The following is a 17876-nucleotide window of genomic DNA, read 5'->3' on the forward strand; positions in this document are numbered from 1 at the left end:
CCCTCCCAGCAGCTGCTGGATGAAGACTTCTGTTACTCTTTGTAACCCTGTAGGCCCAGCCTTCCTTGTGCATTGCCCACACTCAGCGTGAACATGATGAATTAAATTGATGTGTTAATTGGATCAACTGTGCTCAACCAGCTTTTTAACTTTTCAGTAGGGCTCATTTGTTTCTCCTCCAGGCAAACTACAGTTGACTGATCCAGGTTCCCAGGCACAGAGCCCACATCTTCAGGTGCCAGCACAGACCTAGCCCCGTTCCCCGCCACAAGGACACCTGCCCAGGAGCTTCCTCAGAGCCCCAGCCACTTCCTTGTTCCTCAGACTGTAGATGAGAGGGTTGAGCATGGGGGTGACCATGGTGTAGAAGGCCGAGACCACCTTGTCCTGCCTGGCAGAGTGGTAGGCCTGCGGCCGCATGTAGGTGACCATGGCAGCCCCATAGAAGAGCGAGACCACCACCATGTGCGAGGAGCAGGTGGCGAAGGCCTTCTGCCGGCCGTGGGCGGAGCGCATGCGCAGCACGGCCCCCAGGATGCGCAGGTAGGAGGCCGAGATGACGGCGAAGGGCAGCAGCAGCATGAGCACGCAGCACACGTAGATCATGGTCTCGTAGAGCGACGTGTCGGCGCAGGCCAGCTTGAGCACCGCGGGGACCTCGCAGAAGAAGTGGTCGATCTCCTGCGAGCCGCAGTAGGGGAAGCGCAGGGTGAAGACGGCCTGCACCAGCCCGTCGGCCAGGCCGAAGAGCCAGGACGCGGCCACCAGGAGCCAGCAGACGCGGCGGCTCATGACCGCCGCGTACCTCAGCGGGTGGCAGACGGCCACGTAGCGGTCGTAGGCCATGCAGGCCAGCAGGAAGCACTCGTCCCCCAGCAGCGTGAGGAAGAAGAGGATCTGGAGCCCGCAGCCCGCGAAGGAGATGGCGCCCCCGCCGCGGAGGAGGTCTGCGGCCATGCGCGGCGCGACGGTGCAGACGAGCGCAAGGTCGGCGAGCGACAGCCAGCCGAGGAAGAAGTACATGGGGCTGCGCAGCCGCGCGTCCGCGCCGATGAGCAGCAGCAGGAGCGCGTCGCCCGAGAGCGCCGCCAGGGGCGCGAGCGCGAGCGCGGCCAAGGCGAGGAGCGGCGGCGGTGAGGGCGCGAAGGGCCCCAGGAGCATGAAGTGGGGGATGAGCGTCTGGTTTCCCGCCCAGGCCATCGTGCCTGCGGGCCGTGCCGGGAGGGCTGCGGCCTGGAAGCAGGAGGTGCCCGTTTAGTGCCGTGACGTCGGGGACGTTGCAACTTTTCCCAGGGGGTCATCCTCTTTAAATGGTACTTGGTTTAGAATAAAAGGCATAGGCTCTTTAAGGAAGAAAACTCTCTAAGGAAGACACAGGTGGTGGTGGTTGTTATTTTAACTACTAGGACTGTCTGCATATGGTTGAGAAGTGAATTTTAAGCCATTTATTGCTAATGTGGGAAACTGCTTCCGCCTCAGCTAGGAACTGGTCCGTTCTCCAGCCCTCATAGTTGCTTTTCCTAGAAGCTCTAGGCCAATCTCACTAAGGATTTGCTTTTGCAGGAAAAGTTCTCGGGCAGCATAGACGGTATCAGCTATGGGAACTGGGCACATATTAACCTTTTCGAATCTCACTTTCCTTGTCCTAAATTGGGATAACAATACTATCTTATAGGGTGACGGTAAGGATTGGATGTGATAACATAAGCAAAGCTTAGTCATTTAAGAATGATGACAGCTGAGGTTACCTGTGCATTTCTCGTGTGCTAAGCACCACATGCGCCCACTGCTGCATCTTCACATTTAATCCTCACGACCACCCTGAAAGATGGGGATGATCATTATCCCCATTTCACAAATGGGGAAACTGAGACAGAGGGAGGTTTATTAATTTCCTTTCAGATGTGAAATCTTAAAGTGTTTCTTAGAAGCTTAGTAAATGAAAAATTGTAGGCAACCCAAATGCCCAACATAATGGAATCACTAAGTAAATTATGGTACAATCACATGGTAAAATAATATATACTCAATAAGCTATTTATGACATTTTAATAGATATTGAGCAAAAATATTACTGAATATTCTTAAGTATTTCTTAAGACTGGGAGAAAGTATGCCAAGATACTGACTGTGTGGTTTCTTTTAGGTAGTGGGATTAAGGGTTATCTCCCCCCAATTTTTTTGTACTTTACACATTTTCTATAAGAAACATGGAAATTTAATTTTTAAAGCAAAGTCACACTATATATAGGATCAACACAAAAATCAGCAGCTATCTCATAAATAATGGCAACTAATTAGCAAAAGTAGAAAAAGTATTTATATGTGTGTGTATACATATATATATATTAGTCACAATTATAACAAAGCTGTGAAGTATGTTAGAAAGAACCGTAATGCTAAAAAATATAAAACTTTACTAAAAGATATAACAGAAAGCTTGAAGAAAGCTATGCATGTGTTTGGATACATAGGCTCAACATTAGGATGTAATTTCTCCACCAAATTATAGAAAATCCATGTGATCACAATTAAAATCCTAACAGGACATTTACAGTTTAAAAATGGAAGTTCAGAGTTAAAATTCTCTCAGAAGTCTGCCCCAAAGCAGTAAGGAGATGGAAAACAGAAGTACAGTCTGCGTTGAAAAAGTTGGGGTAGTTGACAGCTGAACACAGAAAATATCTGGAAGAGACCCCAAAACCAGTAGATGCTGAGCAGGAGTGAAGAAGAAAGTGGGCAAAGAACCCTTGTAAGCACAGACCACAAAGTGTGCTCTCCAAAGAGAGGGGCAAAACCAAAATAGCTAGTATGCAGCAGCAGAAGCAGGTGCATGGACCGCTACAAGGAATCTCTCAGGACGCAGTTTATTCCAAGAAGCAGAGGGGAAAGGATGTGAATAAAGAATCACACAGATCAACTGTATCTGCAGGAATCGTTCTGCCCCTGTGGCAGGGAGAGGAGAGAGGATGGATTTGCATTAAGAATAGCCCTATAGTCCTCTGTCTCAGTAGCCTAAAGATTACTAAAGTTTGCTTTCAGTACCCAGGGTCTGGAGAATCAGGATGCACAAAGAACTCCACCTCTGGACTAACATGGCTGATTAAACATACTCAATCACCATTCCCTCCAAAAATCCCACTAGAATGAGTTACCACAGACACAATGAGAAAGAGAGAAAAGACAACAAAAACAGTTTTTGGAAACTAGAAGCTGATAGATGGGTTGTAACTGACTTGCAAAACTAAGAAGGCTGTGTTCTATGCTGGCACTGCCCAAGAGAACAGTAACCACAGATGGGCCAAGGGCTCAGGAATTGGTGGCAGGAGGTGCCAATATAAGCAGGGATGAGGATGAGACCAAAAAAGGGATTGCTTGGGCTGAAAAACCACGTTGCTACCTAGATCCCCTCTACTCCACACAATGGGCCCTGCCCCTCCTTCACCCTGGCATGAAGTGTGAGACTGATTGTCCCAGGGAAGGTGAAACAGAGGGTTCCAGGACCAGGGGAGGCCCACAGAAGGTGGGGGAGTTGTGAACACTAGAGGAAATTGAAGAAAGCTGAGTGTCTGGCCTCTTCTCCCACTCAGCTCTGGGACTCAGACTTATTTCCTTTGGGCAAGAAATTAGTTGACCCTCCTATTCCCCAACCAGTAATCTGACTGGCTCAGGAAATATCTAAAATTACTGATGTTGCAAGTTTAAAAAAAAAAAGTCCAGTCATCGAACCCAAAGTGAAGCCACAACTGATGTGCACCGCCCACATGCTCAGAGTACCCAATTTGTTTTTTGGTAACCCACACTTTAATATGAACAGACAACCAAGGGTCAGCAAGCATCCAAAAAAAAGTTTCCATCCATGAAGAAGGGAAGGAAAACCAACAAAGCAATACGGTGGGGAAAAAAAACTCTTTGGGGAAACAAAAATATTTTTTAAAAAATTTATCATCAACATGAATGAGATAAAGAAGATATTATAAACATGAATCAAGAAAAAGATACTATAGAAAAAGGAGCATTCACCCATTATTGGGCATCTACCCAAAAGAACAAAAGACATTCTATAACAAAGATATCTGCACCTGAATGTTTATAGCAGCACAATTCACAATTGCGAAGATGTGGAAACAACCCAAGTGCCCATCAATACATGAGTGGATTAATAAAATGTGGTATATGTATACCACGGAGTACTACTCAGCTGTAAGAAACAATGGTGATATAGCACCTATTGTATTTTCCTGGAAAGAGTTGGAACCCATTCTACTAAGTGAAGTATCCCAAGAATGGAAAAATAAGCACCACATGTACTCACCATCAAATTGGTTTCACTGATCATCACCTAAGAGCACATTTAGGAATAACATTAATCGGGTGTCAGGCAGAAGTGGGTGGGGGAGGGGATGGGTCTATACGTACATGATGAGTGCAATGCGCACCGTCTAGGGGATGGACATGTTTGAAGCTCTGACTCGGGGGGAGGGCAGGGGGCAAGGGCAATATACATAACCTAAACTTTTGTACCCCCACAATATGCTGAAATAAGAATAAAAAAAAGAAAAAGGAGCATTCAGAGGACAAAGAGCTCTTTTAAAAATAAAAATACCTTTGTGCAGTTCTGCTTGGAGGAATTCATTTCATGGATACCTTGGCACATATATGAAATGACTTACAGACAAGATGATCTGGTGTAGATTTATTTATAGTAGAAAAAAGATTGCATAAAACCTAAATGTTTATCAATGGAAGAAAGGCTGAATGAACAATGGAATAATGCAAATAAGAAACAACATGGGATTTGCTTTTTATATGTTGATATAGAATTCTCTCCAAATTATATTGTTCAGTGAAAAAGACAAGGTACAGAGCAATGTGTATGGTATAGTTGCATATATACATATATATGTATGTGTGCATATATATATATATACACATACATGCATACATTATATAACATGTTATACCATGTACTATATAATTGTATATCACAATTACATATTATATATTATATAAATTATGTTTTAAGTTACATAATCATATAATTATACTATATTATATATCTTATATCATGTGATAATATATACTATTACATTTTACATATATATTTGTAAAAAAGGAAGTGTGTGTATGTATATATACACAAATCCATAAACAAAATTTCTGGAAAGAAACATGAGAAACTAGTAATACTGCCTCAAGGGAAAGAATCAGAAGAATCAGATTGCTGAGATCTGGGGTAAAAAGAATCTGTGGCATATGATTTTGTACCTTTAGAATTTCCATCTTTGTGAGACAATAACCTCATAAACGTAAGTACATGTAATGTTGAAGTGATCCCAGTGGGATTTGCAGGAAATTGACAGGTGAGAACCCATAGCACGCACGGCACATTGTAGGTGCATCATAAATATTTGTAAACAAATAGCCAAAAAAGTCCTGGAGTTATCAGTTATCAAAATGCCATATAAAGGTGCATTCATTAAAAGAGTCTGGTATTGGTAAAGCAATAAACACACAGACCAATAGAACAGAAGTCCAGAAAATTTGCAATGGAATTTAAACAATGGAATTCAAACTCTGTGAGGAAAGAAAGGTTGTTCAAGAAATGGTTTGAGACAATTGCCTACTTGTTTTGAAAGAAAAAAAATCCCTACCTCATACCACACACAAAAATAAATTTCTGACAGATTAAAGAACTAAATGGAGAAACAGGAGAATGTGTTTATGACCTTGAAGTAGGAATGGTCTTACATAAGGCATAAAACATGTATAAAATATGTAATGAGCAGTAATTCTCAGAAAAGAAAATCCAAATAAACATAGAGAAAGATTACTTCATCTCACTAGTAAACAGAGAAATTCGAATTAAAAGAGATACAACTTTTTACCCCTGAGTAGAGTTTGGTCATATCAAGTGCGGGCAGACAAGACAAAAGAAATAAGTACATATATAAAGTGTGAAAGGACACAGAATATGATAACAATGGTCACCTCTGGAGAGAAGATTAAGATTAGGTGAGGATCTAGTCAAAGGGACACTCTAGCTTGATCTATAACGTTTGAGGTTTTGACACAACCTGTTCACGTATTCCTTGATTTCAAGTAAAGATTGTCATGATATATCTGGGAGGTCTTTTCTCTTTAAGCTTTCTTTGTATCACAACACTTTTAAACACATAAAACAAGTAACAATTAGGAAATATTTTGAAAAAAGTAAAAGCAATAAATACATTTTTTTTACAGAAAAGTAACATTGATTGGATACTGTTCTCAATGTCACCTCTGGGGTGTGAGGTGGGGAATCCCTATGTTGCCAAAGCTACCCAGGCACACACACCACAGTCACAGCACCTGGGAGCACGTCAAGAATCCCATCCTAGGGAATGATGGCGACACCAGGCAACAGGACAGGTGCAAGTGAGGCATGAGAGAAAGAGGCCAAGGGGTTGGAAAGGAGAGGAGGCCAGGTGCAGTGGCTCATGCCTATAATCCCAACACTTTGGGAGGCTGAGGCAGGAGGATCACTTGAGCCCGGGAGTTAGGCTACAGTGAGCTATGATCACACCACTGCACTCCAGCCTGGGTGGCAGAGCAAGACCCCGTCTCTAAAAATAAAATAAATAAAAATTTTGAAAGGAGAGGAATGAGGAGAAACATTAACAATAGGACAGGAGAGGAGAGATAAAAGGAATAATGGGAAAACATCAAGGAAAAGGAGACAAGAGAAAGAGACATGAGACAATGGAGAAAAATAAAAGAGGAAAAATATTAAAACATTGGGAATGTTTTTACCCAGAAGATACAGAAAATAGTAAAACAAAGACAGTGAGAGGGAGGCAGAGAGAGCAGACCTCATGAGCAGGGTGAATGGAGACACTGAGAGAGAAGGCTCAGGAAGGGCACACAGCTGGGACAGTGGCGGGGAGGGAACAGTACCTGAGTAAAGCCGGCAGCCAGGTGGAGGGACGGAGCACTCCTGTTCCCAATGGGACCCTGCAGGTGCTGTGAGAGTCAAGCCTCTGGCTCTTCCCATCCTTCTAGGAAGGGCTATGGAGCAGACTGACTGCATTCAAACCCCTGTTGCTCTCCTGTGCGATTCCTGCTCCCTTTTCATAGCTGCTCCTGGCCCCCGGGCCCCACAGGCTGCTGCCTCCAATCTGGACAGAGCCATTCCCTGACCCTTCCCAACTTGCTCCCCATTGGACTGTCCTGTGCATAAAACGTCCACGTTCAAGAGCCTGGCCTACTCCAGGCAACCCAGGGGTCGTTGGAGCCTGCAAAGCCAAACTCAGCAGGTGCAGACATTCCAGGCCTGCCCATTCAGTCCCAGCCTTCCTCTTCATCTTAATACACCAAAGTCCACCCATCATCCCTCAGAATGCCTCTGCCAGCAGGACTCTGTGGTGACATTCACACCATCCCGTCTGCCTGGAACGACTTCCCTGGTCCTCCATTCATCCAGCAGCTACTTGCTGAGCATTCGTTATGTGCCAGGCGCTGTGCCAAGTGTGGGGATAGAGTGAACAAGCAGATGGGTCTCCCTCCCAGGAGGCACACTCTCGGGACCTTATCCTCCTGCCCCCAAAACTCCCAACTTCGTTCCTCACCAAGTCCCTCTTCCTCACTGATCTTCTCTCCTCTTTTGTACAAAACTTGGTGTCTAGACTCACTAAGTTGCTGATTGACCAAGTATTTCCTGGTTGACATATAGAACATCAAAAGTTCCTAATATGGGGGTCTGTGAACCCTAAACTTATATGAAAATGTGGTGTTTATGTGCATAGTTCTGGATAGAAAGCCCGTAGTTTTCATTATATTCCTTAAAAAAGTGAAAAGACCCTGCCTATTATTGTTAAATTGAAGTTATTTACCTTGCAGTGCTGTTTACATTTTCAAGAATGGATGTCTAATTTCCCCAACCATATGTCTTGTTCATGGGGCACAAAGCCCCTGAGTGCGTGTCTCTGTGTGCCCCGTGTATTCACACCTGAGCGCACGTAGCACTCGGGAGAGATGCCATGGGCACAACCTTCCTGCCCTTAAGGGTTCCAGGGAGGAAATTTTCATCTGCTTGGCAGGATCAGGTGAGACTTCCTGAGCCCAGGAGGTTACGCCAGATCCTGACGGAGAACTGAAATACCAGAGGCCGAGCAGAGAGAGTTGGGTTCGCCGGGCAGAGCCTGAGGCAGAGCAGGTCGCACAGTGTTGATGGGGAGGCAAGTCAGGCCCCTCGGCTGCGCAAGGCCATGGCAGGGGGAGGGGGGGGGCCTGACCTGAACGCAGGCTAAAAGGGGAGGACTGTGTGTCACTGGGTCATGGCTAAGAGCTAGGGTTTGACCAATCATTCGTTCTCTGTCCTTGGCCAAGTGTTCACTGAGCCTCTCATTCCATCTGCAAAATGAGGACAAGAATAATCACCTCCCAGGGTGGTTATGAAGATTAAATGAGTTAATGTGTTCAAATGCACCAGGCACATGCTTGGTTTGCACAGAAATGGGTCAGCAGAGTCTGTTGTTGATCATTGTCAAAGGAGTGGGTCTAAAACTATTCACCAGAGACAGAGTGGAGTAGGGGAGAGACTACAGGGAAGCTGCTGTGATGGCCCAGGCAGGAGACAGCCATCGGCCCTGTGACCCTGGTGCCTTCCCTAGCCATCCTGAGCCCCAGTTTCATCGTCTGTACAATTAGGGTAATAACTGAGTTGGAAACATTTCCTCATATGGCACTGTGGGGATAAACTAGGACATTATATGTAAAAGCCTCTACTCTAGGGCCTGAGGCACAGTAAGCATCCAATACATCATGGTGGCTATTATGATGTCCACAGCCTCTACCACTTATTAAGCTTTGGACAAAGACATAACCAGAAGAATGTAAAAAGGGAGGAATTATTTTTTGAAAGCACTTTGTGTAGGAAATCAGAATTTCTGGGTTGAAAGAGAACTTGGACACTGTTTACTCTGACTCTTATCAGATGCACTGATTGGTTTTCAATAAACACTTTTAATCAGTTGATCAGATGAATTAATCTTTGCTAATGAAGGAAGCCTCACTCTAGTATAATCTAAGCTCTTGCTACCAGTTGAGATGCAAATTTCTCCTGACAAAGGCTTACCAGGTGGCTACAACACATATACTTTCCCAAACCCTTCAGATCAGACCTTGTCAAAGCCCTAGGCTATACACGAGAGACTCCTGCAGATGCACACCTGGGAATTTTGTTGGAGAGCCCTGTAGCAGAAAGAAGTCAGACCCACAGGAGAAGTTTCTTACAGAGAAAGAAAACTGCACAGAAGGGAGCAGACAACCCGAGGCGAGTTTTTCCAGATAAGAGCAGGGCCCTGACTATGTACTCCTTCAAGAAGAAGGGGTATAAGAGAATATGAAAACAGAAAAAAATCTATATGGGAGGTAGGGGAACAGCAAGCAGAAATTTGTTTCCAGGAGTTAGAAATGTAGGTGGGTGTGGTAGGTGGCTGGAGTGGATTTCACCAGTGTCCTTTAGACAAAATCTGACAACCAGATATCCTCAGGGACAGATAACACTCCACTATCCTGAGGGGACCAGAATGACACATGCCAGTTTCAGGGGATCCAGCCATTGTTCAATCCTCCCTAGACTTGAGAAGACCACACCGTGCCCGCTTCCTAAAACCTTCCTAAAGAAGTCACTCCCCTCCTGGGTCCCAGTCTCCCCACCTATAAAACAGCTGGGTCGGAGGGGACAACCCCTCAGTTATTCTCTAGTTCCCTTCCCACAGAATAAAGAATTAAGAAAAAAAACAATATTTTAGAAGACAAATCTAACCATGCAAGAATTCTCTACCTCAAGAGAAATAGTAAACAAGGCCGGGTGCAGTGGCTCACACCTGTAATCCTAGCACTTTGGGAGGCCCAGGTGGGAGGATTGCTCAATGTCAGGAATTCAAGACCAGTCTGAGCAAGAGCAAGACCCTATCTCTACTAAAAAATAGAAAGAAATTAGCCAAACAACTAAAAATATATAGAAAAAGTTAGCCGGGCGTGGTGGCACATGCCTGTAGTCCCAGCGACTCAGGAGGCTGAGGCAGGAGGACTGCTTAAGCCCAGGAGTTTGAGGTTGCTGTGAGCTAGGCTGACGCCGCAGCACTCTAGCCTGGGCAAAAGATGGAGACTCTGTCTCCAAAAAAAGGAAATAGTAAACAAAATAATGGCAGGAATAGCTGTGGGGTGAACAAAGGTTGTCAAGCATTTGATAACAAAGGGAGGAAATGCAAGGGACAAAAAGGAAGAGCATTACCTGAAACCACAGAACCAAGGACTCAGGGAAGGGCTGGGAATCAGGAGGGCAGCGTCTCAACCGGAGCTGTATCCTGGAGCTGTCTGTCCTGTGTGAACAGACTCCCCCACACCCAGGGGTAGACGCATTGGTCAGGAATTTAGGTGTGCAAAGTGGTCTCTCTCACTGCAGGGCAGCAGGTGCACCCCCATCTCTTTGAAGAAAATGAGCCTGACATGGAAGCAGGAGGAACCTAGAAAAGGCAGAGAAGAGAGATTTGCAGGAGAAAGAAAGGCCCTTGTGGTCAGAGCAACTCTAGAATTCTCTCCCTCCCTGTGAAAATAGGAATTGGCTGAGATGCTTAGAGCATCTTCCATCCACAGGCAGGAAATGCCCAATGCCTTCCATGATGCCTGTGAAAGGCTTTTAAGAAATGCCCTAAGACTGGCTAAAATGGAAAGAAAATAGGTTCTGAGAGAAGGAACAACAGAAAGATCTAGAAGGGAAAATTCCATTTTAAAATTGTGGCAGAATCAATAGGAGTTAAGTAAAAGCCTCATCCCACAGAGAGAACATCCATCCCTCATCCAAAAGGAGAGCAGGGTAAGAGCAGGCTGGACCCGGAGGAGGCCTCCCGCGGGGAGCCAGCTCGAGCCTCTCACCTGTGGAGGAGCCCCTCACCAGGCCTGGCCAGCACCTGCTGATTGGCTTTATTCCCTGCCCCCCTTCATTCCCACCCGCTGTTCTCCCCCATGCTGTGACAAAGGAAAGTTGTTTCTGTTCTCACAAATCCTAAGAGATCCCTCCTCCTCCACCACTTCTGTCCCCAGTCTCTGGCAATTAAACCTCCAAGGGAAGGCAGCCTCCTGCAAAGTTCTCTGCTCATCTCAGCTGCTCCAACAAACAAACTCTTTCCCAGGAGAGGGTGCAGAGGAAAACTAGGGAGTGAGGGTTTCTATGGGTCAACGTGGGAAGAATTGGCTTTCCCTCCATCCCAAAAAGAAATGAGAAATGTTGGCTTTTGTATGTCTTATGAACCAGTTTGGGACAGCCATTAAGTTATATACATAGGTGAAGTCAAAGGTCATCTTTTTGCCTCTTCCAAGTACCTGGGCTGCATGAAGAGGCTTCCATCTAAGGGCACACTGACGCTTCTTGCTCAGAGCTCGATTCCACTGGCATTCATCACAGACACCAAGAGTTCAAGGATATAAGAAACATAATCTGCTATGACCAAGAAGTCATCCATCCCTGGCACTGACCACCTCCTGCCCACTCTGTCAGCTCACACTCAAATGGGCTTCTCTCATATTAAGAAATTTCCAAAAATAGAGGTAGCCTAGCACCTTTGGCCTTGGCCTTGAAGTCAGACAAAGCTGGGTGGGAATCTCATTTAGACTTGACCTTGGGCAAGAGACTTAACCAATCTGAGTCCCAGTTTCCTTATCTGTAAAATGGGAATAATGATGTTCACCACAAAATGTTTATTGTGAGAATAAAATTAAATGGACAATTGAAAGTCATCTCCCAGTGATAGGTCCTAAGGATTGTAGTTATTAGTGCTACTGACTTCCATTCTTTTCAAAGCCTAAAAGTGAGATGAAAATACATACTTTAGAAAAATAGTTTAGAAAACTTACTAAAGAAACAAATAACTGCAGCCTGCAGAAACAAACAGACGAGGAGGAAGAATCTGATTTATAGTCACTATACTATAATATTCAAAATGTCCAATTTTCAACAAAAAAAATTACAAAGCATGAAAATAAATAAGAAATTGTGGCCCTTTCACAGAAGAAATTAACAGAACTGCCTCTGAGGAAGCAGAGATATTAGAATTACTAGATGAAGACTTTTTTTTTTTCTTTTTTGAGACAGAGTCTTGCTCTGTTGCCCGGGCTAGAGTGCCGTGGCATCAGCCTAGCTCACAGCAACCTCAGACTCTTGGGTTTAAGCAATCCTCCTGCCTCAGCCACCCGAGTAGCTGGGACTACAGGCATGTGCCACCATGCCCGGCTAATTTTTTTCTATATATATTTTTAGCTGTCCAGATCATTTCTTTCTATTTTTAGTAGAGATGGGGTCCCGCTCTTGCTCAGGCTGGTCTCGAACTCCTGACCTTGAGCAATCCTCCCGTCTCAGCCTCCCAGAGTAGATGAAGACTTTATATCAACTGACTTAAATATTCTCAAAGACCTGAAGAAAACTATGGACAAAAAACTAAAGAAAAGTAGGAGGACAATGTATGAATAAATAGAGACTATCAATAAAGACATAGAAATTTTAAAAATGAGCCAAACAGGCCAGGATATCCCAAAACTCAAATATGAGGAGAAAATAGTTCCCAGCGTGACAGAGAAGTGGAAAAACTCTGAGCAGACAGTAAGAGAATTGGGCTTTCATATTCATGATGCCCTTTCCCCCAATCTACCTAGCACCAAGTCTGTGGAAAATTTCCCCTGACTCAGTTTCTACAATGGAAACAGTGAGATTGAGGTGGACAACTAGCTTCCCACCATATTGGGTAACCTGACAGGAGACCCCTCTCTGCCTCAAACCATGGAACGCATCATGAGTGCCTGAAGGGAGAAATACCCCTGAGGACAGCCAAAGACAAAAGCGGGAGGTAGTACGACCATCCCCAGTCCTGGAAACTCTGCTCTATAAATGAGCCACAGGAGAAGCAATTCAGAAATTTATCAGAGGAATGTAACAAAGAATGTGAGATAATGAAAAAAATCAAATAGAAATCTTGGAACTGAGAAATACATTTGCTGTACTGACATATTCATCAAAGACTCTTAACAGCAGAAAGGATTAAGCAGGGGAAAGAATCAGTGAGATCAAAGACAGATTATTTGAAAATATAATCAGAGGGAAAAAAATAAAAAAGAATAAAAAGGAATAAAGATTGCCTATGAGATATAGAAAATTAACTCAAAAGACCAAATCTAAGACACACTGGTGTCAAGAGGGAGTTGAGCCAGAGAACAAAATCTAAGAGTTGGTTTTCTGAAAGGATAAATAAATTTGAGAAATCTTAAGCTAGAATAACTAGAAAAAAGTGAGAATTGAATAAATAAAATAAAAAATGAAAGAGGAAACATTATAATAGGTACCACAGAAAAACAAAGAATCAAAAGAAACTACTACAAAAATTATAAACCAACAAATTGGATAATCTAGAAGAAAGGGACAAATTTCTAGACCCATATAACCTACCAAGACTGAATCATGAAAATACAGAACGTTTAAACAGACCAATAATGCATGAGGAGATTGAATCAGTAATGAAAAGTCTCCCACCAGAGAAAAGTCCAGGAACAGACAGCTTCACTGCTGAATTCTTTCACATATTCAAAGAAGAACTAATACCAATTATTCTCAACTCTTCCCAAAAAATACTTCCAAACTCATTTTATGAGGCCAGCATTACCCGGAAACCAAAAACAGATACAAACACTAAAAGAAAACAGAAGTACAGGCCAATATCCCAGATGAACATGGATGTAAAAATCTTCAAAAAATTATTAGCAAACCAAATTCAACAATACATTAAAAGAATCATTCATCATAATCAAGCGAGATTTATTCCTGGGATGCAAGGATATTTCAACATATACGAATACATAAATGTGATACACTGCATTAACAAAATTAAGGATAAAATCCATATGGTCATCTCAATATATTCAGAAAAAGCATTTGACAAAATTTAACACCGCTTCATCATAAAAACTCTCAACAAATAAGGTATGGAGGAAATGCACTTCAACACAACATAGGCTATATATGACAAACCCATAGCTAACATCATACTCAATGGTGGAAAGTTGAAAGCTTTTCCTCTAAGATCAGGGACAAGACAAAGATGCCGAGTCTCACCACTTCTATTCAACATAGTACTGGAAGTCCTAGCCAGAACAATCAGGCAAGAAAAGTAAAAGGCATCCTAATAGGAAAGGAAGAAGTAAAACTGTCTCTCTTTGCTGATAACATGATCTTATACCTAGGAAATCCTAAAGACTCCACCAAAAAACTGTTAGGACTGATAAATTAATTCACTAAAGTTTCAGGGTACAAAATAAACATTAAAAAATCAGCGGTGTGCTCGCTTCAGCAGCACATATACTAAAATTGGAACGATACAGAGAAGATTAGCATGGCCCCTGCGCAAGGATGACACGCAAATTCGTGAAGCGTTCCATATTTTTTACTTAATATATATACACCCAATCTAGGTGCACCCAGATTCATAAAGCAAATCCTACTCGATCTAAACCAAATGATAGACAACAACACTTTAATAGTTGGAGACTTTAACACCCCACTGACAGCACAGGACAGATCCTCCAAGCAGAAAATAAGCAAAGACATAGTAGACTTAAACAGAAGGCTAGAACAAATGGGCCTGACTGACATCTACAGGACATTCTACCCTAAATCCACTGAATATACATTCTTCTCATCGGCTTACGGAACATTCTCTAAGATTGACCATATCCTAGGCCATAAAGCAAGTCTTAAAAAAATTAAAAAAATAGAAATCATACCCTGCATCTTCTCAGACCACAATGGAATAAAAGTAATAATGAACCCTAACAGGAACTCTCATTCCTACTCAAGGTCATGGAAGCTAAACAACCTTCTTCTGAATAACAATTTTGTAAAGGAAGAAATTAAGTCAGAAATCAAAACATTCTTTGAAATAAACGACAAAGGTGACACAACTTATCAAAATCTATGGGATGCAGCTAAAGCAGTCCTGAGAGGAAAATTCATTTCCATAAATGCCTATTTCAAAAAGACAGACAACTTACAAATAGACAACTTAATGAATAGACTCAAAGAGCTGGAGAAAGAAGAACAGACTGACCCCAAACCCAGCAGAAGGCGAGAAATTGTTAAGATCAAATCAGAATTAAATGAAAAAGACAACAAAAATACTATAAGGGAAATTAATAAAACAAAAAGTTGGTTCTTTGAAAAGATAAATAAAATAGACACACCACTGGCTAGACTAACCAAGAGCAGAAAAGAAAAATCTTTAATAACTTCCATCAGGAACATGAAAGGAGAAATCACAACCGAAGCCACAGAGATACATGACATTATCTATGAATATTACAAAAATCTTTATGCACACAAATTGGAAAATGAGGAGGAAATGGACAAATTTTTAGAAACACACAGCCTTCCCAAGCTCAATCAGAAAGAAATAGAATTCCTGAATAGACCAATATCAAGAACTGAAATTGAAACAGCAATAAAAAACCTTCCCAAAAAGAAAAGCCCTGGTCCAGATGGGTTCACACCTGAATTTTACCATACATACAAAGATGAACTGGTGCCCATCCTACATAAACTATTCTTCAATATTGAGAAGGATGGAATTCTCCCCAACACATTCTACCAAGCCAATATAACATTGATACCAAAACCAGGAAAGGATGCAACAAAAAAAGAAAACTACAGACCAATTTCTCTCATGAACGTAGATGCAAAAATTCTCAATAAAATCCTAGCAAATCGTATCCAAGTGCTGATTAAAAAAATAATTCATCACGACCAAGTAGGCTTCATCCCAGAGATGCAGGGGTGGTTCAACATACCAAAATCTATAAATGTAATTAACCACATAAATAGAAGCAAAAATAAAGACCATATGATCCTCTCAATAGATGCAGAAAAAGCATTTGACAAAATTCAACACCCTTTTATGATAAAAACACTTAACAACATAGGCATAAATGGGACCTACCTAAAAATAATACAAGCCATATATGACAAACCCACAGCCAACATCATACTGAACGGGGAAAAATTGAAAGCATTCCCACTCAGAACTGGAACCAGACAAGGCTGCCCACTGTCCCCATTACTTTTCAACATTGTATTGGAAGTCCTTGCGAGAGCTATCAGACAAGAGAGCAGAATCAAAGGTGTCCAAATAGGGACAGAAGAGATCAAACTCTCACTCTTCGCTGATGATATGATGTTGTATCTGGAAAACCCCAAGGACTCAACCAAGAGACTCCTGGAATTAATTAACGAATTCAGTAATGTCTCAGGTTACAAAGTCAATACACACAAATCAGAGGCATTCATATATGCCAATACCATTCAATTGGAGAACCAAATTAAGGACTCAATACCTTTCAAAATAGCAACAAAGAAAATAAAATATCTAGGAATATATTTAACTAAAGAGGTAAAGGACCTCTATAAAGAGAACTATGAAACGCTAAGGAAGGAAATTGCAGAACACGTAAATAAGTGGAAATCCATACCATGCTCATGGATTGGAAGAATTAACATCGTTAAAATGTCTATACTACCCAAAGTAATCTATAGATTCAATGCAATTCCTATTAAATTACCAACATCATTTTTCACAGATTTAGAAAAAATAATTATACACTTTGTATGGAAACAGAGAAGACCCCGTATAGCAAAAGCAATCTTAAGCAATAAAAACAAAATGGGAGGTATTGATTTGCCAGACTTCAAACTATACTACAAAGCTGTGGTGCTTAAAACTGCTTGGTATTGGCACAAGGGCAGGGACACAGACCAGTGGAACAGAACAGAAAACCCAAATATAAAACCATCCTCATATAATCATCTAATCTTTGACAAAATAGACAAAAACATACTCTGGGGACAAGAGTCCCTATTCAATAAATGGTGCTGGGAAAACTGGATAGCCACATGTAGAAGACTGAAACAGGACCCACAGATTTCACCTTTCACAAAAATCAAATCACGGTGGATAACAGATTTAAACCTTAAATGGGAAACGATTAGAATTCTAGAAGAAAATGTAGGAAAGACTCTCACAGACATTGGTCTAGGCAAAGAATTTATGAAGAAAACCCCTAAGGCAATCACAGCAACAACAAAAATAAACGAATGGGACCTGATTAAATTAAAAAGCTTCTGCACAGCCAAAGAAACAGTCACGAAAATAAACAGACAGCCTACAGAATGGGAAAAAATTTTCGCATACTACACATCAGATAAAAGACTGATAACAAGAATCTATTTAGAACTCAGGAAAATCAGCAAGAAAAAATCAAACAATCCTATCAAAAAATGGGCAAAGGACATGAATAGAAATTTTTCAAAAGAAGACATAAGAATGGCCAAAAAACGTATCAAAAAATGCTCAACATCCCTAATCATCAGGGAAATGCAAATCAAAACCACAATGAGATACCACTTAACTCCGGTGAGAATGGCCTTTATCAAAAAAATCCCAAAACAACACGTGTTGGCGTGGATGCGGAGAGACAGGAACACTCATACACTGCTGGTGGGAATGCAAACTAGTGCAACCCCTATGGAAAGCAATATGGAGATACCTTAAACAGATTCAAGTAGACCTACCATTTGATCCAGCAATTCCATTATTGGGCATATACCCAGAAGAACAAAAGTCATTCTTTAACAAAGACACCTGTACCCGAATGTTTATAGCAGCACAATTCACAATCGCAAAGATGTGGAAACAACCCAAGTGCCCATCGATCCACGAATGGATTAGTAAACTGTGGTATATGTATACCATGGAGTACTACTCAGCTATAAGAAATAACGATGATACGACATCTCTTTG

The 17876-nt window shown here is 42.2% G+C and overlaps 1 protein-coding gene and 1 non-coding gene across 2 annotated transcripts; one reads left to right on the forward strand and one right to left on the reverse strand.

Moving 5' to 3' along the window:
* Nucleotides 1–249: 249 nt before the first annotated feature.
* Nucleotides 250–1200, reverse strand: LOC123623617 (olfactory receptor 56-like). The gene has a single exon (XM_045530948.1). The coding sequence runs from the start codon at nt 1198–1200 to the stop codon at nt 250–252; it is 951 nt and encodes a 316-aa protein (XP_045386904.1).
* Nucleotides 1201–14365: 13165 nt separating this feature from the next.
* Nucleotides 14366–14472, forward strand: LOC123623730. The gene has a single exon (XR_006730008.1). It is a non-coding gene; the product is annotated as a U6 spliceosomal RNA (small nuclear RNA).
* The last annotated feature ends 3404 nt before the right edge of the window (nt 14473–17876 follow it).

This window comes from Lemur catta, chromosome 18 (genome assembly GCF_020740605.2).
Source record: "Lemur catta isolate mLemCat1 chromosome 18, mLemCat1.pri, whole genome shotgun sequence".
In the NCBI taxonomy this organism is placed as follows: domain Eukaryota; kingdom Metazoa; phylum Chordata; class Mammalia; order Primates; family Lemuridae; genus Lemur; species Lemur catta.

Bases quoted from the DNA above. Each gene is read 5' to 3' on its own strand.
- LOC123623617 (XM_045530948.1), bottom strand. From the start codon at position 1,200: ATGGCCTGGGCGGGAAACCAGACGCTCATCCCCCACTTCATGCTCCTG.